This window comes from Podarcis bocagei, assembly GCF_964188305.1.
Source record: "Podarcis bocagei genome assembly, chromosome: 5".
In the NCBI taxonomy this organism is placed as follows: Eukaryota; Metazoa; Chordata; class Lepidosauria; order Squamata; family Lacertidae; genus Podarcis; species Podarcis bocagei.
Window position 1 is genome coordinate 58,173,510 of NC_138129.1, and position 21,807 is coordinate 58,195,316.

At 44.7% G+C, this 21,807-nt stretch overlaps 2 protein-coding genes across 5 annotated transcripts in view; both read left to right on the top strand.

The window, feature by feature from the left end:
- Positions 1-3,725: 3,725 nt before the first annotated feature.
- CDKN2C (cyclin dependent kinase inhibitor 2C) lies at positions 3,726-11,546 on the top strand. Of its 2 annotated transcripts, none has more exons than XM_081193243.1 (2): positions 3,726-4,460; positions 9,606-11,546. In XM_081193243.1, exons 1-2 carry the CDS (start codon positions 4,047-4,049, stop codon positions 9,972-9,974), a joined length of 783 nt encoding a protein of 260 aa, XP_081049369.1. In that variant the 5' UTR covers positions 3,726-4,046; the 3' UTR covers positions 9,975-11,546. The 2 variants fall into 2 exon arrangements, with proteins under 2 accessions (XP_081049369.1, XP_081049370.1); XM_081193244.1 differs by lacking the exon at positions 3,726-4,460 and adding an exon at positions 4,490-5,049.
- A 2,389-nt stretch (positions 11,547-13,935) lies between these two features.
- The window catches only part of LOC308587227 (uncharacterized protein), a 34,587-nt gene continuing 26,715 nt past the window's right edge, over positions 13,936-21,807 (top strand). Inside the window, exon 1 of one of the 3 annotated variants that reach the window (XM_081194619.1) lies at positions 13,936-14,761. In XM_081194619.1, the coding sequence (XP_081050745.1) occupies positions 13,951-14,761 (811 nt within the window). In that variant the 5' untranslated portion in view covers positions 13,936-13,950. Of the gene's footprint in view, positions 14,767-20,908; positions 21,096-21,807 lie in introns of those variants that run through there. The other 2 variants (XM_081194622.1, XM_081194620.1) reach the window with 2 other exon arrangements.

Genomic DNA, 21,807 nt, shown 5'->3' on the forward strand with positions numbered 1-21,807 from the left:
TAGAGTAAAGATGGGGAGGAGGAAGCGAAACTGGCGCAAGATGTACACCATATGTGATAGCATGCCTCAGGCACTCTCCCCAACAACACCACAACACTGAGAAAGAGGTGTAATGCTGTCTAATTCCAGGAAGATAGTGGCTCACCAGTTTTACTATACAAACCATTTCCTGTACACACAGCTTAGTTCAGGTATCATCTATCCCCAAATACTTTGCTAGCGAATCAATAGGCAAAAACCACTGCTTCCCACTCCCACACCTTCCCAGCAGCAACTCTCCTTAACTGCTCCCTAACAGTACGTTCAATTCTGATTATTACTATTATATTTTGCTTCACAGGAAAAATGTTGGTCTAAAAAAGTTTGTGCAACAAATTGACAGTATTTTCCCCTGGCTTATTTAGTCAAAACCTGGACCCAAACCCTATAAAATGCACCTGAAACTAAAGTTTGAAAGGGCAAATACAAATGCTAGTTTGGCGGTTTGAGCTTCCAGGTTTACGACCCAATCCCATGGCTCTTGCAGCAGCCAACCAAGCACAATAAATTGGACATAGCTACCTAAGGCCACACCAACCTTAGCACAACTGATATCAGATGCAGGATAGGACACAATTATCATTGCACTAGCACTTTTGCTTGTGCCACTGTGCTGGTGGAACTGGCTGCGCCTCAACGCTGCATCAGCACAGCATAGGCTGATATTACTGAGCCAACATTGTTCTCCTTTGTCAGATATAATACAGCAAGTGTAGAAAAGGAACACAATCGGGAGCAGGTCGCACAGTTGCACCAATAGGAATCAGGTTGGGTCATGTTCTATCCTAAGGAGGCCTCTTAGCTACTCTGAACTGATCTACATTTGCATGTCCAGCCTACATCATTTCAGTGGGATAATAAGCATAATGGAATTGCAACTGACAGTCAAGTTCAATTGACCTGACATAAGACGTCACTCATTGTAAGCCACACAATATGCTACTAGAAGAACAATTGTTTTGATTACCAATCATGGGGTGGAATCTGACACTTACAACCATACTTTAATTCATTCTTCTCCCTACCCCTGTAGCCCCCTACACACCACCAAGAACTGTTCCAGGTGGTCCCCCAACCCTCAGAGCAAAATTTGAGAGTGCATGGAAGCAGGGATGCCAACTGGAATAAAATATCTGGGGGGGGCAGGTAAGTCCCACCCTGAGTATTGATTACAATAGGTGGTACACACACCATCTGAATGTTGGTGCCCCCAAAAATATTTTATTGGGGGAGCAGCAAAGGGACCTCAGCCCCTCGGAGTTGGCTCCCATGGTTACAGTGACTGATGTGGCTGGAGAGGATGTTTTGTTGCAGCTGGGGCAGATGTGCTGATGCAGGTGGACCATGGTGTTTATTCTTTCTGTGCTCCTCCCAGCGATCATTCCTCCCCTGGTCACTGCTGTGAATACACAACCAGACTGATTGCCTCCAGTTGTTGTGGTTGTCTACAATGTATTCCCACGCAGTAGGCTTCAAGTTGACAGCCTTTGTGTCATGTTTGGGCCTGGTGTCTGAAGCCAGTAGACTCCTTTGAAAGCAACTGAAACGCAAGTAGACTCTGTTGAAATCAATTATATTTACTGCTATGTGAATATAATAAGTACTGGAGTGTTAAGAATCACCTCTCAGGCCTTTGATTCACCCACCCTACCCATCTACCAATACAAAGACTAAGGTATAGGAATTAATGTCTTAATAGAGACAACAAAATTTGGAATGTTGGCAGTTTTATTTGCAGCAAAAAAAAAAAGTTTGTCCAGAAGTCTCCAACTCTGTTTTGGTGCTGAGGTTCAGCTTTGGAGCATGTTAAATAACAATAAAGAAAATGTCTCTGAAAATATATTGAGTGTAACAATTACTGCCCAGCCTTATATATTAACTACTGGGTTTATTCCTACTGACACAAACTAGATGTGCTTTAGGCCTTGGGTCCCAAATGTGGTTCCTGTGGGCACTACAGGGTTCTTGAGACTGGTGGCTTACAAGGACACTGCTATTTTCTTGTGTTTTCTTTTTCTTTTTTCACCATTGGTTGGCTGTCTGGAAAGCAAAATGCAGGCGTGTAGCCATCCTCTCCTTCCTTTCCCTAGAAGGCCTCTAGCTCTAGACCCCATGTGGGCATGTTTTACCTGCTTTGTTTGTGGGTGTTGCCTGCTTTTTCTTTCCTTTGGTGGGGAGCTGGTTTGTTTGAGGGTTATTTTTTAAATAGTGCTTGGTTTTGCCTGTTTCAGTTGTGCCGTCTCCTTATTTTTGTCTGTGCTTTATTTGTTTTCGGGTGCGTTGGTGTTGCTTATAGCTGTGATATGTATTTCTGGGTATTTTGTGGTGCTTACATTATAGGTTTCCAAATGTAACCCAGGCCCAAAAACGGTTGGGAGTCCCTGATTTGGACTTATTTAGCACTTTTGAGTCAACCTACCTTTCAGAGAGGACAACCTGTGTGGAGTTCATTCCTGGATTCTGTTTCTTACTTATTTTTAAAGGACATGTTGAATTCACTTCTTAATTCCGCAACTCACTTAAGGTTTGGTGCAGCTCCCACGCCTCATAATGTTTAGAATACATTTCAATCCACCTATATGACGGGCATCTAAACCCTTTTTGCCCTACTGCCTTCTGTCTTGTACACCAGGGCGCCTCTCTTTCTCATTCCTGCATTGGAAATAAGCAGCAATGCTGACAAACCCGCTTTCCATTTTCTCCAAGGTGCAGCAGTAGACACAAGTCTGGCAGGAGGGCAACGGGGTGGGGTGGGAGAGAGAGAGAGAGAAGTGAACGTTTTTTCGTTTGCTACAGTCGGAGCAATCTGACATTGACCCTTCAACGTGACCTTGTCTGGGCCGTCTCCTTAGTAACGGAGACCCAGCGAAAGAAAACCTGCATATCGCCTCCTTTAGCTACCTTTCTACCGGTCTGATGTCACTATTCCCGGGTGGCAAGGGGTGAGCTGTGGAAAAGGAAAGGAATCTTCGAGGAAGAGATTAGCTATTTTGCTTCGCGGCGGGGGGAGGAAAAATAAGATTGTGGCGCGGAGGGCACACTCACTACACGTAGCCTTAACTTTTGGCCCGCCTCCTTTACCCGTCTCTGCGCTGATCAGGCAAAAAATCATTGCAAGCTTAAGACATAGAGAGATTAAAAAAAAAAAAAGCGTGCTTGCATCGTTTTGGCGGCTTGGCTTGTATCTAGGGCTAGAGAAGAGCTCTCCAGTGACGTCAAAACCCTATAGGGAGCCCTGGAGATGACAGGGGCTTGGGCGGGAGCGGGGTTTGGGATCGGTACGAAAGGTAGATGCAGCAATGGCAAAGCAGCAAGAAAAGGGGCACGCGCGCGCCAGCTTGTGCTTGGGGGCGCGCGCGATTTCCTTTCAAGTGCGCCCCAGGCCCTCCGCGAGAGCAGGCAGGGCCCCGTCCATTCGTCCGGCGACGCGGGACAGGGAGGCCTGCTGCTGCCCGCCAACAGAATCGGGGGAAAGAGGCGAGTGGGAGGTGCCCTCGGCGGGACTCGCCCTCCCGCGCAAGGCCTTCCTGCTTTTGCCGGCAACTCGCTGGCGCCTCCTTAAATCTCTGCCGTTAGAATGTGGGCGGGTGTTTCAAGTCAAAGAGCGCTCAAATGTTTTTCCTTTTCAAAAAAAGCTGATGCGGGGGGGGGGGGGGTAAGGAAAGAGAGAGAGAGAGAGAGAAAGAGAGAGAGAGGAAGAAGAAGAAGAAAGAAGAAGGAGACCGAGAAGCAGGGAAGCAGCAGCAGCAGCAGGAGGAGGAAGAGCCGGCTTCCCTGGGCTGCGACCGGCGAAGGGCTCCTGCAGAGGGGGCTGCTTGCTTGCAAAGAGCCGGGCGAAGAGTGGCGACCCTGGCAGGCGCTTTTTGCAGAAAGCTGCCTTTGCCTCTCCGCAGCCTTTTCCAGAGCGATGCGAGGCAAAGGCTCCTGTCAAAGAAGCGGCGGCAGCTCCTGACCCGCCGCCCCCCCCCCCCGGCACCTCTCTCTCCATCGCTGCTGCCCGCGGTTGAATGAAGGCGGGGAAACCAGCAGCAAAGCGACGCCAGGAGAGAGGCGCGGACGCTCCAGAGAAACGGCGGCGACTCCTCTCCCGCGCGCGCCTGTGCACAGGCTGGAGATCGCTGGTGACCGCCGAGCTCCGCCCGAAGCATGCCGCCGCCGCTGCCGAGTCCCCGGAGCCCCCGTCGCCCTTGGTCGGGTGGCGTGGAGCAGGGGGGACTCCTGCGCTTCCAGCAACCTCGGGGCAGGGAGGGAGGGCAGCCGATCTGGCAGCTCCGGCTGCGGTTAACTCCTTCGCTGCCGCTGCTTGGAGAAAAGGAAGGTCCTGGGGGCTGGTTTGTGCGACCCCCGCGAGACTACGAGGGGAGGTTCTTCGGTGGAAAGGAGTGCGCGTCGGATCTCGGGCGTCCCCGCTGGAAAGAGCGGTGAGTCCTTTCCTTTTCCCCCCATCTCCGCTTCCCTCCTTCCCTCCCCGCCTCCACCTTGTTCTTCACCTTCTCTGCTTCTCCTCGCACGTTTGGCTTAGCGCGGCCGTGTTTCTCTGGCCGCGTACTACACTGGCTGCAAGGGTACATATCAATTTATTTCCCACTGGCCAAGGTCCTCCAGGAGGGGGGGAGCGTTGTGCGTGTTAGAGGTGCAGAGATCTGCTTTTCAAGCGGAGCTGCAGCAGTGTGCGTCACGTGTGAACCCAAGGGGCGGGCTTTTGGCAAGGAGCTTCTTTACGAGTATTTACTACAAGGTCTACTCCAGAAGATTAACATCCCCACTCCTTCTGTCAGTTTCCGATGCCATGCCCGGCTAAAAAGAGCGATAGTAATAATAATAATAATAATAAAAATTGCAAGCGCAAGTCATCTGCTCGCTGCCGATCGTCCGCAAGGAATGGCCGAACCTTTTGCGAATGAGTTGGCGTCCGCAGCTGCCAGAGGGGATCTAGCGCAACTTAAAAATTTGTTGGAAAAAAATGTAAACGTCAATGCACAAAATGGATTTGGGAGGACTGCGCTGCAGGTTGGTATCCAGACGGACAGAGGCAATCTTTCGCCACTAGGTGAACTGGTTTGACGGGGACGCGAACCGTTTTTAAGAGGGGAGGAAAAAAAAAACACCCAGCATTTTTTAAAAAGCGAGTTGGTTGCCATATTTTATAACTTTAGCGGTTCCAACTCCCTAAAGTGACGTACTTTAAGTAAAACTGGTCAGTAATGCTTTTAAAAAAATATCTGTAGACTAACTCGTCCACACGTTAATTCGATTTTTTTTAAAAAAGAAAAACAACCCTTTTTCTGGGGCAGGGAAGCAAGTGGCGGAGGGGGGAGGGGGAGGGAACGAAACCATCCGGGCTAGGTCGTCTTTCACTGCAGGTCGGTAAACACCTCCTTTCTATTCTTTGAAATCCCGATTATATGTTTAGCTTTCTAAAAGCGGGGGTGCTCTCTTTCTGATGGGAGCGAGGTCAGTTTGGGGCTTCACTCTCCTGCTCTCTTTCTCTCTCTCCCCGCGGTGATCGCTCCCCCCCCCCCCAAGTTTACTATCTGCACTGCATAGCTAAGATGTACATTAAAATAGTTAGGCGATCTGAATCTCTGGAAAGACAGTGCCCTGGATTATTATTTTTTAAAGTGTTTTGGTGGATCGCTACGCGGCGAAGATTTCCTTGCCGTAGGTACCATCCTTGTATACACCCATTTCCACTGTTTAGATTTAGAGGCGGCAGCTGGAGCCCTTCCAGTTCCTAAAATCCTGGACCCGCTGAAAGATGTTTTCTTTTAAGAACATCGCATAACGGTGCTGAAAGTGTTACAATGCACGAGGGAAATAAAAGTGGGGGGGGGGGGGAACAGTCACGCAAGAGATGTGGAAACGTAGGTGAAAGCCTGCGACTGGGGGTTTTTTTGGTGTGTGTTTTTGTGCCAGGCAGAGGATCAAGAGTGCAGTTGGGACTACTGATTAGGTTTCTCAAAGAAAAGGGATTTGTGCTTTAAACTACAAAAAGGTGATCCACATGTCTCATATGTTGGTGGGTGCTAAAAAGAGAGAGAGAGAGAAACAGAAGCCCCCTTTTGTAAGGGAGTTAAAAAATAATAATAACCCTGCCTGTGAGCTATCTCCCCCCCCCCCCACTTTACAATTCCTTTCAATAATCCTTAAATTATTTCCTTTTCTGAGAGCGATGACAATGCCCAGAGGTCTTCTAGGCTCTTTTTCTTCTACCGACCTACAAATAGGAAAGCTTCAAGGCCCACAGGGCCGGGAGGTTGTTGAGTAAAGCAGGGTGTGTGTGTGTGTAGGTTTCTGCCTCTAAAATGGATCTCCAATTTCTCTTCTAAGTGCAGAACCAACGAGTTGTTGCAGGAGCAGATCACAACAATTGAATGGCACATTTGGCCATTTTTAAAAAAAATTACAGGGGTGTATTTTCTAGGCAAAGATGGATCAGGGAACTCTCTTGGCTGCCCGTGTATCTTTTCCAACACCCACTTTTTATTGCTCCTTCATCGTAAACAAGGATTTGACGCACGCTACCAAATGTGCACACACACAAACGCACACACTCCTCTAGAATAAAAGCTAAACATAGAAGAGGCTGACTGCTTATTTTCAGTATGTATAATCCAGAGAAAACTAGTGGGTGGATGATAGAATTTAAGAAAGTTGACACAGTCCCCAATATTGCTTACTCTATATTATACCAAAGAAAGTGAAAACACACTTTGACTTTGGTCCTCTCATCCAGACAGCATTTCGCTATTATTTTCTCTGACCTTTTCTCCTTCCTCACCTTCTGCATTTTGAATATGCATGTTTTAAAGCAGGCCTCTCTCTCTTTTAGATTTGGCCAAGCTCCTAGGCCTTTTCTTTCGTATCTGTCCCCTTCCCTTGTCAAAACAATACTACATCAGCAACCTGCACATCTGAAATGGTATACTAAATGAAACTTGTTCCACATCCTGATCCTGCTTTCCTTACTTACCTCAAATTGCACAAGGTGTCATAAGGCCCTGCTGAGTGAGAGTTTAAAATGTTTTGGGAGTACCTGTTGTGTTGGAGGTGTTGGGAAGCCACCCACCTTGCTGAGTGTTTTGCACATACTTAACATTACTATTAATTTCCAGAAGACTTAGCAGTCCTCCTGGCTATTTGCAGCCCAGACCTGCCTGAGAGAAGTCAGATGATATACAGCAAAGCATGCAGGTATCGCCTAGTCAATATTCCACATTGTAGATGCTATTTCACACTTACTGCTGTTGTATCGTCCAGCTCTCACTTCCCCACCCACCTCAGCAAAGCTGGGACATACTTATTTTTACAGCTCTTTCCAGTTTTGTTTACTGTAAGTGTTCCCCCTTGTTTATGCAAACAGTGGAAGGCAAAATTCCTTGCAGTAGAAAATTGTATGGAGCAGATAGGCAGGCAGACAGACAGATAGCTATCCCTTTCGAGAAGAGTGGGTAGAACAGAGATGGGGGTGGGGGGTGGAATTGAAAGCAAATAAGGAACACATCATGCTTCAAAACTGGCTGTTCCAAAAAGAAAAGAACTTGACCGAAACATAACCTTCAATGTGTGATATTACAAAAGAACTGACTGCAATTTTCCCCCAAGTCATTGTGAAGATTCAGAATGCCTGAGGGTCTCTCTGAACTAGGCATACCTGCTCCTGTGCTGAAAAATATTATGCAGGTTCCATATTGCAATTTTTAAAATTATTTATTTTAAAATGGCAATATCGGACTACCTTTGCCTTAGCAGGAAGCAGTATGAATGATGCTGAATCATCAGAGCCATCCTTTTAGTGGCAGTTGGAGTGCTTTCACAAAAAGTAAAAAAAAAAAAAAGGAGGGGAAGGACCTTTAGGGAAGCCAACAACCTTTGAACACTTTTCCATTCAAACAAAGCCTAAGAATTTGAGGAATATGTTTGTCCCTCTCCAATTATTAGAGGAAACCAGGATGTGTGTTCATTTGCATTCTAGCGATTATAGAGATACCAAATGAAACTGAGATTGTGATCTTCTTATGCACTCTTACTTGAAATTAAGGCTAACTGAATTCAGTAGAAGACTCTTCTGAGTAAAGACATCCATGAGGGCGCGCTGTCAACAGGTGTGGTACACCTGCTGTTCTCAATTATTCATGTGTCATCTTTTTAAAAAAAACAAGCAAACTTTTTAGTCTAAAATATAGACCTAATAGGGTTGTGTTGTAGCTCACTGCCAAGGCAGGAGCAGAAGAACTCTATTCCTAGTACTATTCCAGCCCTCTCATCTCATCATTGGAACTGACTTTCACCTGTACTGAAGTTTTCTCCTTTCCCTGGCTCAGTCTGACAGAGTTTCCTTTTGGGTCTGACTCCGTTTTTTTTATTTCCGTGTGTCATGGTTTCCCCCCCCCCGCACTCCCCCCCCCCAGAAACACATCTAAAGTAAATGCCCCAAAGCTTGCATTTCTACCAACAAGTCAGTGCAGTTCAATGTATTATCTCAACCTGCTTATGTGCCTTTGACTTCTGATATCATCTGTTCTGATATGACTAAATCGCACTTGAAGGTTAAGAAGGGGGTGGGTGGGAAGAGTGGGATTATTGATTGCTTACGTGACTCCCGACCGTGGTGGGATGTTTGGGTTTTTTTTTTCCTAATTACAATAAACCAACTGCTAAACAGACGCTTTGTCCGCCCCACCTCATGATGAGGACGAAGTATCAAGATGGGAAACAGTTTTATCTCAAGACCTCGCTATTTCACTCGAGGAAACGCGCCTAGGGTACAAAACCCCTTGGGTTTCAGTGGGACCGGCTCCCCAAGGCTGAGGTCAGCGCGCAGGGGCTGAGGGGAATAAAATTGGCAGGGAAAACAGACGGAGGTTCCCTGAACGTTTTCGCCCTCCGCCCTCAGGATCCTCCGTCGAAATCATGTCAGCATGTTGCCAAGAAACACACACCCGCGCGTTTTAAGTAGGTCTGCCACTTCAATTAATCCCTGTTCTGCGTTAGATACCCTCCCTCGCGACTCTTCTGGGGTATTGAATCCTTCGTAACCCTAAGAGGAAGGAATATCCCCCCATCGCCTCAGTAGAATTTTCTCCTTTAATTTTGTTTTCCCCCCCTCCCAGCACAGGAATTCTGAGGGGCAGTGGTGACTGGGCAGGTGGAACTTCTCCATCACCTGCCTGGGAAAAGACCTGAGCCTCTGCCTTTGTCACCCGGCTGTTAAAAGCGGGCTGGGGCGGGATGGCATCCCTTAGGAAGGGAGGCAGCGGAGCCCTGAGGACGGAGCAGTCAGGGGAGCTCGAAAAAGACAGCAGCTGGCGCCACCTTCTTCCACCGAAATGGTGGTGTAGGGAGGGCAGAGGATAATCGTTAGGTGCCCCCCCCCCACGAGCCCTGGACCCAGTGAAATACAAATCGATAGGCTGGGTTCTCCGACCCAGGTCAAGCGACGGCTCTCTGAGGTAAGGACGCCCTAGGGTGCTATGTTGAGGTACACGCTCCCGTAACGTGTGAACGCAATTCAGTCGTGTGCTTTTGTTTCCCTCCCCCTTGTCTTTCCCGCCTTCTCCCGTCAGGTGATGAAGCTGGGCAACCCGGAGATCGCTCGGCAGCTGCTTCGGCGGGGCGCCGACCCGAACCTGAGGGACCGCACCGGCTTCGCCGTCTTGCACGACGCGGCGCGCGCGGGCTTCCTGGACACGCTGCAGACTTTGCTGGAGTTCAATGCGGACGTGAACGTGGAGGACGCCGAGGGCAACCTGCCCTTGCACTTGGCCGCGCAGGAGGGCCACCTGCCCGTCGTGGCCTTCCTGCTGGAGCGCACGGCCAGCCGCGTGGGGCACCGCAACAGGAAGGGCGACACCGCCTACGACCTGGCTCAGCTCTACAGGAGGAGCGCCGTCGCCAAGCTGCTCGAGGGCCGCGCAGGAGGCAGCGGGGACTGAAGCCCCTGGCCGCGCCTGGCTCGCTCGGACTCCGGCAGAAGGAGGGAGAGCCTCTGCCTTCCCTGCCCACCCTCTCCCGCCCCTTCTCCCCCTGTCCCGTCTCTCCATCTTAACCAAACCACACCAGTAAATATTGTAGGTCTCCTTCCATTGCAGACGTGGGGGTGATTTTCTTTCTTTCTCTGGAAGAAGAAGAAGAAGAAATATCACGCCAGTAGCAGCAGCTTTTCTCAAAGGCGGGAGAATAAAACCAGCCAGAAGGCCGGTGGCTTTCTCTCTCTTTCTGTCTCTCTCTCGCTCTGTGTCTCTGTCTCTCTTAATTCTTTTTTTACTTGGTTTATTCCGTCCCTTAAAAAAACAAAACAAAAAACCCTCCCCTGCCAACACAACTTGCATAAGGACCTTCTTTATGTTTGCAGATGACTTTCCTCTTTCTTCTTCTTTTAAAGATCTTTGAAAGTTTACTGTGATTTCTCCTCCCCTCCCCTGAATATCATCTTGCCTAACAAAGGTTAAAAGAATATGAAAAAAACACATGAAGGAGTGTGTGACATGATGTGAAAAGGGCTTCTTTGCCCAAAAGGGGGAGAAATAGGGAGGGGAATAAGAACTTTGGTTGTGTTTAGATACATCTAGATACTTAACTAGATGGTGACACTAACAAAAGCTTTTGATTTTGTATTTCTTGCGATTGTGGCTGCCATCCTAAACCATTTGCAGTTCAGTCCTATATGTGTGTATTCAGAAGGAAGTCCCACTGAGTTCAGTGGGGCCAAATCCTGGATTGCAGCCTTGATTTGAAGAAAGTGATGTTGAAATCATTGGGATGTACTTCAGAGTAAACGTGTTTAGGATTGAGGTTTAGTGGGTTAACGGAGTGTGTCTGTGCTGGGGCAGGGGAGGGAGAGAAGCAAAACGTGTCTGGGTGTTTGTTTTAATGTCGAAGGTTCAGAAATTCATCAGGAAAAAAGTATTTGCTTTTTATAGATTTGTTTATAAAGATCAGTTTTCCCCTCGCTGAATTTCACATGAATAAGGTTTTACCAATTTGCTTTTCACAAAATGATATTATGACCACAAACACACCAGTTTCGAAAACTGACCTTGCAATATGGAGATTAATTCATAAGATTAACTTGTGTTTACTGCCTTTTGGGGAGTGCTCCAAGAACGAGTCTTGTTTGGTTGAACACCATTTACTCCAGATAGTTCCATTTGTTCCCACATAATGAAGCCAGAACAAGAATGTCTTGTTATGGGTTAAGATTTGAAAACCGAGGTCAAAGCTTGCTTTTAGAAAGTCAGTGAATCATCTTAAACGTCATTATATTGAATAAAAGCTGAAGGATTTAAAACGTATTTTAAAAGCAAAAATGAGAAGGGGGGGAGTGATTTAAAATGGACTGTTTTAGTTCTGGTTTTTAAGCTTTCCGGTAGAAAAAAAGGAAGGGTGTTAAAAACATTTATTTTGCATAGGAATAAACTACAAAATCTATAAGAGTTTTATCACATATTTAAAATGATCTCACTTCTGATACTGCTTTCTGATTAAAAGCCTCAATGTGTTGCGAAGTTTGGAGCATATCTGTTTTTATTTTCACCGTGTTCAGTAAATAACTTCTTAAAAAAAAAAAAACCGGACATGTCGCAGGACGGGGTGTGTGGCCCTGTGAACGAAAGGACACATTGAAGGATGTAATTATCATAAACATGGGGGAATGGGGAAGTGTTTTAATTCAAGATTTTGGGTTGCTACTTCCAAGAGCGCAACATAGCCAGCTCGGTGTCGTTTCCCTGTCTGCCAAACTGTAATATTAGGCTTGAGAAATTGGTAAGATTTGCCCCCTTCCCCATTTTTTTAAAAAAAGAGTTTTAGAAGTGGCTCCGGACAGTTTTGTTCTCTGCTGAAATGAGTATCTTATCTGAACTGCACGAGCTTATTCTGCACTGAACCGAGGTTTCAGAAGGGTCAGATTAAAAAACAGCGAGTTCCACCGCTAATAAAAACAGCGACCTTTACTGCAAGCCAGAATTTAACCCAATCATATCCTTTACTGAATGGTCTCTTTTTCTTGTGAAATCAAACTGTGGCCATTTAAAAGCAAACCAGAAGCCAAACGCTAACCCTGGATTTGCCATTTGATAAAGAATCTGATTTTTTTAAAAAAGAGTGAGTGAGTTCTGGTCGGTTAAGCATGCAGTTGTACCAGCTTAATGAGTTTTAAAGGTTTTAGCTTTGGTTATCCAAAAAGCTAAACTATTAATATTCGAAGCTGGTGGTATATATAGTGACAGGCCTTTTAACAAGCGACAGGAGTTGGCTAATGGGTTCAAAAACAAAACACACGGAGAGACACAAAATATAGTCAAATTTGTCATTGCTTTGCATTATTCGCGCAAAAGAAACATTATGAACTCAGCGTGGTTTCAGAAATGAGTTTTACGGTTCCAGGGCTGTAAGGCCAGAAGAACAGGAACACTCATTTTCAAACAAGCAATAAAACCCCAAAGTTTCAGCATTATTTTTAGCCGACAAGAACTCTTGCCCTGGATATTGTCCGTCTAAAAGCAAAGAATGTGGATTTAGTCATGAGGACAGACCTAACCGACCTTTATAAAATATTGCATAAGCTATTGAAGATGTTAGGCTTTTAAAAAAGTGCTTTACAGCCCAGTTCTTCCCATGACTACTCAGAAGTAAGTCCCCTTGAATTTAGTGAGGCTTTCATAAAGACAAGTGCGTATAGGATGGCAGTCTTAAGCTATGAACCCAAGAGCACTGCTGAAGGGTGAGTGGCAACGATCTTCAATACCATGAACACTATTATTTTAAGAGCGCGTTTTGCCAAGTAAGCAAGCTGAAGCCATATTTCGCAAGCAAGCCTCCTTTCAATTGCACTCACTAGAGTATGCGCAGGATCGTGGCCCAAGAGGTGCTTATTTTAGCGTGCTGATCCTTGGAACCAAATATCCGACACACACACACTGAAATCGAATACGAATACATATGTCGTGGTTAATGTTTAATAAACAGTCTAATAATATAGATAGGGATGAAGAAAATGTCAATTGGCTGCGATGCGCTGGGCGGAGGGGTGTGTGCGTGCACGCACTATAGCGTGTGCCTGCTACAAGATAACTCCTGTAGTCTTGGAAAGTAACTAGCAAAAGTTTCCATTAAACTTACTTTCAAGAAAGCACCATCAGGAAAAGCGTTTACAAACAGGACCAATAGATTTCCGCAGAACTTCCTTCCATGGGAGAGCAAATGAGGTCAGAAAAGTCCTGTGGACTCCTATGGCTTAGCCTTAGGAAGTAAGTGGCATTTATTTCGACAAGATTTCCTGCCAAGAAAGTGTGTTTAGGATTAGGGGAAGCTGACTTAGTGGGAGCAGGTTCAGCTGAAAGCAACGCCACTTGCTTCTAAATAAAAGGATGGAGGTGCAAGTCAAATCTGGAGCGATTAAGGCTGGGTGTGAGTGTGCGTGGGAGTCAATACATGGCATGCTACGGTAAAACGGGCAGCGATCCAATGCACATTCAGCACACCTAGCAGCCCTTAGATCCCACGGGGTGTAAGCGCGCATAATAACGCTGCCCGGGTGGCAGATAAAGTTCATGTCCAGGTTCCTGACAGGCTTGGTAACGGCGCGCTGCTCGATCACAAAACTGAAAACGTGCAGCTTCCCAAGCATTTGAACAAATCCACACCCCTCGCCCTTCCTGGGTGCTCTCCGCCCGCAAAGGAGACGTGCGTAATTTTAGCGGTTCCACCAGGCTGCTCCTCGTCCCAGGTATGGCGCAGGAATAACAGCCAACAGTTGCCCGCCTATGGCGCTCCTGAAACCTGCATCCCGCTTAATAAATCCGTTTGTTTGTTTTTTTGTAAGCGGGTGGGGGGCAGGATCCCACCCCGTCATGGCAGGCCGGCTTCTTTCCCCAAGAGCCGCTCTGGCCCAGAGGCAAGGCGCTCAAAATGTCGGTGTTCACATGGCCTACGCGCCCGCCGCCGCGCGCCTCCTTCCCTCCTCTCGCGCCTCCTGGTGCGAATCTGCCGGCGGCGGGCGGTGGTCGTGTGGCCGGTGGCGCGAGGGCAGAAGACGGGGCCCACCCGCGACCCGTGTCCAGAAGCCGAGCGGCCGAAGGGGAGGAGAAGAGGCAGCCTCTGGACCGTTACTTTCCCCCCGTCCCTCCCCTTGACGGTTTCTTTTCCCCTGCTCTTCCTGTCCAAACATTTTTAAATTTCCGCGCCTTCGCCGATTTTATTTATTGGGTTTCCTCCGCGGGCTTTACCGGCCTTTCCTCCGCGGGCTTCGCCCTTCTGGTGTGTGCGGGACTTTCCCCTCCGCCCCTTGCCCGGCGTGAGGGAGCTGCAGCCCCTTCTTCGAGGCAGCAGAGACCCCCGAGGGAGAGAGGCCGCGCGCCGCGCTTCGCCTCTGGCCTGGCCCACCTGGCTGCGAGGAGCTCCCAGGTCGCCTCTGCAACCTGCTGCCACGCAGGGTCGGGCGAGAGGTTGTTATTCCCCTCCCGCCCTCGCTCCGCGCCAAGCCAAGCCAAAGACGCCGGAAACTCTGAAGAAGAAACTCCATCCCTCCGCCGTTTTCCTTCAGTGCCGTGGAGGAGGCATTTGCGCACTTCTGGGAAGCGGCAGTTGCTCCTCTTCCTCCTGGGAAAGCCAAAACCAACTATGAGAGATGCCAGGCAGCGGCGGCAGCCTCTCCTTGCTCAAGGCTGGTTCATCCCGTGGAGAGAGAAAGGAACCAGCGTTGTCTTCAGGTTTGCGGCAAGTGAGGTATTCTTCTGATTTTGGTTATTTTAAAGTTACTCTGGCTTTACAGATAATAATAATACTGTAATAAAAATAAAATTGACCTACAAACGTTAATATTGATTTGACATGTGAAATATGATGTCATCAAACCATAATATTACATGCCTATGAAACAGCAGCCATCCCTGGAAGTCAGGTTAACTTGCTTATGTCAAATTCTGCGCCCAGCATTAGTGCCAAGTTAATAAACAGCGGGGAACCCTCTCAGTTCAAATTCCAGATGAAATATGCTCGCTTGTCATTGTCACCATCCCGAGAAGACGATGCCCAAGTGATAAGAGCCAAATGGGGTGCTGAAAGGAATGGAGGGCGGTTAAAAATCTGTGGGATCTCATGCCAAGCCATTTTTAGAAAGCAACCACAAATAAGATTCCAAGGCTTTTGCACCTTTGAATTACCTGGATGTAGCCAATGCAGTTTTAGGTTTTGACTGTCAAATATCACTCTAAGCAAGCTTTCATTGTTGCATCACCTTTTAAAGTGAGAAACAGTGTTAAGAAGCAGGTCATTATTAAACATGCACATTTCCATACCCCTTAATGGCTTTGGGACTTGAGCTCCCCCCCCAAAAAAAATCTAAAAAAAAACCAGATTAACACCAGAGGGTAGTGCCTATTCTATTTAAGGCACCAACTGACATAATGTTACATCTGGGGGAAATATTCAAAGCACGGAGACTATAAACTGTTGGGAAGAGAGTGTACCTATTCTCTTCAGCCTATCTTCTCAACGGCATTGCAACTGAGAAGTAAGCAGAAAGCTCAATTGATTAATTCAGTGCTCCTAGTTAAATTTCATTTTCATTGAATAGTCAGTATTCTGGGGTTCCGATTTTTGCTACCTCTTAAATAACAGATTTAGGGGTTTATTCAGCACAGCGTTGGTGTTCTTTTCTTATTTACTATACTATAGTTCAATAAAGGTAGCAATAATTTATGTAACATAAGCCCTGGGGGAGATGAAAATACAATCCAATCTTCAGAATTAAGTGTTTTATAACCATAAGGATTTTCAGCTAACGGATTCAAGGCATGGGAGGAGAAAGGTTGGTATTAAAGGTCAGTACTGGAGCGTGCTGACTTGCGTTAAGGAAATATTTAGTTTTACTGCAGTGCTGCAGCAGCTGACATTTGAAGAACTCTACAGTTGCCTTTAAGATGATAAGCTCCACAACCTTGCAGTTGGAATTCTTTTCAGAGTTTAGACAACAATATAGTGTAACATGTAATTCAATTTTTCTTATCCCCTGTTTCTGAAACTCAGAGCAAAAACAGTTATATTCAAGTAACAGCCATTTTACTGGAGCTTTAAGTAGGAAACACCATTTCAGGCCTGAATTTTAAGTTTCCTGTTCAATTTCATACAAAATGAAATACATGGCATTTGGGCCCTATTTATGTCCTTGGCAAGGGCATTTTCTCCTACATGTGTGCTAGTACAAAGGTGATCCTGCATCTGTTTTGCATGGTGACATCTTATATCCAGGATTATAATAGAGAGTGCATCTTGGCAGTACTGTCTATTCAAATATCAGTTGTTATTTCTATTTTGGGTTGCTGCTGAACAAGGAATGCATTATGTTTGAAAAGTTTCCAGTGGTTAAGGGAGGAAAAGCAGAACTATTGGACTATTAATTAAAATTTCCTCAGTATCCCATACAGTCCATTCATAAACAGGTCTTCCAGTAAGAAAAAGAAAGTTGGTTAGCAAAAGCCCAATTTAATAATAATAAAAACAGTTTAATAGAATTTCCACTTGATGGGGTTCTCAGTTCTACTTGTTCATAGCTGTCTGCTGGCAAACAAAGCTGCAAAAGGGGGGTAAAGCACCTATTTGAGATCCAGATTCCTATCCTCTTTTAGGTGTAGTGTAGTGCATTTTGAAGCCTGCCTTTATCATTTGATAATATTGATTACAACATGGATTAACGTAAACAGTATTTTTTAGGTGGGGGGGCGAGCTATGATATTTCTAATTTAGGTTATAGCTCTAAGCATGTTTGCTTTTAGAAGCAAGTTCCATTAAAATAAGTGGTACTTACCTCCTGTTTGTGTATGGAACCAGGTATTAGAAAACAACAATGGTGTTTTGAGTACATTAGGTACAGTACTATCTTATTTACTTTAATATGTATCCCTTTGTGGCTAGAGACAAAGAGCAGTAGCTTTTACCATAGTATGTTCATAGGTCTTCCCTAGAGGGGGAATAGTGTTGATATAAGATATAATATGCCCAGCCCATTTTGGAATATAGTTATATGTTCACAATTTGAATGAGAATTAAGTCACCTGTAGCTCAGTTGGTAGAGCAAGAGAGTCTAAATTTCAGGGTCCTGGGTTCGAGATCCAAATTGGGCAAAAGATTCCTGCATTGCAGGGGGTTGGACTAGATGACCCTCATGGTATTTTCCAACGCTACAACTCTGTGATTCTATAACTGATGCCATTCACGGGAGCAGATATAGTTCTGTACTACTACGTTAGTCTAGGAGACAAAAAAATAATCTTAGGGCACCTTAAACACCAACGTTTATTGTACCATAAGCTTTCACGGACAAGAAATCACTTCATCAGATGAAGGCAGTATTACCCTCTTTGTATACCACATGCACATAAATGGACCCTCACAGAGAGAGATACAGAGAAAAGAAAATGTAAACAGTTCTGTTCCATAGTTGTGCATGTATTGTTAATTATGTGATTTACAAGTAGCCAAATGTACACAAAGCAGTGCCCAGTGTATGTGGAAAAACACTCTGGAATAGAATTGCCAGTGGGTTTGGGGGGGGGGTAAGGAGAGGGTTGTTAATAATAATAATAATAATAATAATAATAATAATAATAATAATAATTTATTTATACCCCGCCCATTTGGCTGGGTTTCCCCAGCCACTCTGGGCAGCTTACAACAATATATTAAAAATACAATAAAACATCAAACATTAAAAGCTTCCCTAAACAGGGTTAGAGTACAGGAGTGAGGAGAGCCACAGCAAGGTTCTTGTATTTATTCATTATTAAATTACAAAAAGCAGTGCATTTTAAATATCACATATTGTACCTCATAGTACAGTTGATAATAAACAGAACACAGCTGCTATTGAGAAACACATGTGGCCTGAAAAACATGGGGGCTGCTGGGGAATTTTCTGCCTTCCTCGTTGTCACCCCTGCCTGCACAAATGGGGCAGTGAACCTCATTCGGTACATTCTGGCACCCTAGAGCACCTGATAGACTATGATAAGCATCCCCATCTGTCCCTTGATTTAGAAGCCTGTTACTGCATGTTTTCCCTCCTGTATAGTTCTAGCTGCATACAATGCCATTTTGCAAACAAACATATCTGCATTTGGGTCAGGATAACACCCTATTGCATAACGTTCATACATTATTTAGCTTTGGAATTTGTCCTTCTCACTCTCATGTCAAAGCAACAGCTAGTTGAGCAAAAGAGATCACTGCATTGCTTGATTAGAAAGGCAGCCCAGACTGTTTTTGGTCAAACCCCAAACCATGTGCTAATCTCTGTGCCTGTCATTTGAGGCTCTCTTGCAGGTGCTTTCAGTTTTTGAGATACTTTGCATGAGGATTGGGGAAAGGGCCTTTTCAGTTGTAGCACCATGCCTTTAGAAAGTTCGAGCTCTTGCCCCTAGGGCCTACTTTTTTGTCTTTATTGTGCTGGGCAAATATATTTTCATTCTCCCAGGCCTTTTAGACCTTTTAAGTCACAGTGAAAGTTTTTTTGTGTTTTTTTTAACCAGTTCTGTCCTATCAAGTTTTTATTTATGTTGTTTCTGCTGTTTCTTGCTCTTCAGGATATTTTTATAGTGAAGCATCTTGTGTGCTGAAAGTCTGGGACAGAAATTTAATGCAGTAAAAAAGAAAAGGAGAAAGGAATTATTATCATGTTAATATTATTAATTGCATTCAGAGACTAATTTACCGTGTTTCAGATGATGTCTATGAGAGAAAGGGAGTGATGCTTAAATCTTAGTATTTTAGTTTTATACCAAAAGCCCATGCACAGATGTTAACTCCAAGGAGCATTCACTTATTAAGAACTTGCCTTAAATGGTATTGTGGCCAAGACAAGGATGTTGCAAACAGAACTTCCACCTGATGCTCTTAACAGTTCTGTGTGGTGCAAAGCACTTCGAGTTAACTTTCTTGAAGTTAGAATACTTTCTTCCATTTTGGCAGGTTAAAAAGGATGCAGTTACAGGCGATGTAAGCCAGTAGTTGAGATGTGATTGTCTTCTGCCTTATGAATATTGTGCTTACTGCTTTCTTTTCATCATACCTTACTTCCTTGCAAATCTGTAAATAAACCATTTTAAAGATACTGTAATATTTTTGCTCTGTCTCTTTTGTAGAAAACTGACTCTAGTAAGGCTGCCCAGTATGTCTCAGTGCTCAGGAAAGAGGAAGCAACATTATATTTTAAAATGAGTGCAGTCCCCCCCCCCTTCTGGTATATTATTCAGTTTACAGCTAAGGGAACACAACTGCCACAGTAACTTATGCACATGCTCTCACACACATTTTCAGTTAACCTCTGTTTAGCAAACCTCCTGCTTAAAAATAATAATGATAAAGAAGCTGCTTATTTAGGCCCTTTCCAAATCTTGTCATTGTATAATTAAATTATTGGACTAGAGCACTGTTTTTCCTTTGACAGAAGTGGGATACAAAACCTATGCAAAATTATTTAATAGCCTTTTAGACAAGAAATCTCAAACTATACCATTATTTTGGGATTATGCCAGAAAAACTTAAAAGTTGCCAAAGTGCTGCTAATAGCCTCAGCTGTTAAGAGTCATCATTGAATTAAGTATTAGAATAAAGCAAAATATGTTGGTGGAATTGCCACTGAAGTTTAAGATCTTCAAAGGCTCCTTCCATGAAAAGATGTCTCTGCATAAATGGCAACTTAGCACCAGTCTCACTATGATTTTTAGATTTGGCATTCTAGATTGACTTTTAGTTTTAAGCAGGCTATTTGTCACAGAGTTCCCAAGCTTCACTCACGTTAAATCTTCACCAGCAAGAGAAAGTAAGTCTTTTATGGGTAACCATAAAATTGGCATTTCCTATTTTGACTCGCTTTTTGACCAGGCAACCTGAAATAACATTCTTTAATGTAATTTTTGGACGACATGTTAAATTAAGGGTAAAACAAGGCTCTAAGGCACTGTCCATATCCTTTTCAAGTTTTGGGCCTTTGGAATGCAGTATCTTTCCACTGCTGTCAAGCTGCTATATGACCTAGCATGTGCATTGTTTGAGAAAGTCTCCCTCTTTTGATGCTGCCTACATTTTAATGCAGAGACCAGCAAGAATTTGGAAAGCATTTGTGCTTCAAATAAACAGATCCTGGGAGGAGCTCAGGGTGTGCTGCTGCTACTGCTCAGCCATGAAGAGGGTACAGACCTAGTCCCCTCTGCACCAGATCCCACCCTCTCCTCTCTCAAATCCCACCCTCTTTTGCAGAGGCAAGTGCTGACAATTGCACTCATCCTTCAGTCCTTGCTCTCCCTGGCAACATGCCTAGAAGTCTAGATCTTTGCAACAGAATGCGCAGTGGGGGAGGGTGAAAACTCTGAGCAACTCCTATTCTGATTACAAGCTTTTCCTACATGTGATTAGTCAGAAATAATAGCCTAAAGTGGTGGAACTAGAAATATACTGTTAATTTGAGAAGTATACCCTTTAAAAAAAACCTGGCAAAGCAGAGGGCTCTTAATTTACCCAGTACCTGCTACTAACTGCGATGAAGATGATGTCATTCTCAGAATGTGACAAAGGGCTAATAGTATATGCAGTAAAAACAATGAGTCAACAGTTTCTATGCCCTTGAGGTCAAACTTTCCACAGAATGAAAGTAGCCTATTCTTTTTTTACACACAGGATTTGCAGTTATTAGCTACTGCACAATAAAGAAATGTGCAATGTCAAGATAACAGAGGAACAAAACTTTTTTTGTTCAAAGTAGAAATCCCTGAAAGTGTTTACTGTGACAAAAAAAGGAAAGAAGAAAACATTCAAACGTTTTAGAAAATGAATTCTTGAGCCTTTGCCTCTCAAAGCAGTGCTAAGAAATGCTGTGCTTCGAAAACCAATGATATACATATGCAGAGTTGCAATATGCAACCTCGATAATTCTGAGAACCCAACTTCCTGTAAGGTTGAGAGGAGAGATTCACTGTTGCTGTTTAAATGGCTTCATCAGCTCCATCTCTATGTGGGAATCTTCATAAATATCAAACAGCTTTTGTTTTCAGCAGTACAGGGTAAGAAGCTGCTCATTTCTGAAGATGTTTTTGATTATGGCCAATGGTTTTGGTTGCTTGAAGGACAGTTAAACTGTGAGTCTTGTCTGTTATGTTTACTCAGAAGCAAGTCCCACTGGTTTCATTGGAGCTTACTTCCAGGCAATATTGCGGCCTTGAATGTGAAAAATTGTTGTTGTTGTTTAGTCATTTAGTCGTGTCCGACTCTTTGTGACCCCATGGACCAGAGCATGCCAGGCACTGCCTCCCGCAGTTTGGTCAAACTCATGCTGGTAGCTTCGAGAACACTATCCAACCATCTCGTCCTCTGGAATGTGAAAAATAACATCAAGTAATTGGATGGACCACAATGCCTCATTAGCTTTTATTTGTAATAGACCTATGTATTTGGTGAAATATTGTCTGTCTTTTGTATTAACTAAAAATTAACTAATTTGTTTAATGCCAATTGCACTCTCATTTTTCATACCACCATAACAGAAAATAGGTATGGTGGAGCAAGACTGTGGGGATGAGAGAAATGGCAGGAGCCAACATTCTGTCAGTCTGGATTACTGTACTGATATCTGGTTAAGAAGAAAACGTATATAAGCCGCATTCAGCATCTTGCCTATACAGACCTCTGGGTGTTTAGTTCTGTTTATTTTTTGTTTTATACAATGCTTGTAAGGATTGTTCTGCTCTATGGTAGCAACTAGTAACTAAACTGAAT

Coding starts and splice junctions, on each gene's coding strand:
- CDKN2C (XM_081193243.1), top strand. CDS start 4,047: ATGAAGGCGGGGAAACCAGCAGCAAAGCGACGCCAGGAGAGAGGCGCG. Junction 4,461..9,605: donor CGTCCCCGCTGGAAAGAGCG/GTGAGTCCTTTC, acceptor TTCTCCCGTCAG/GTGATGAAGCTGGGCAACCC.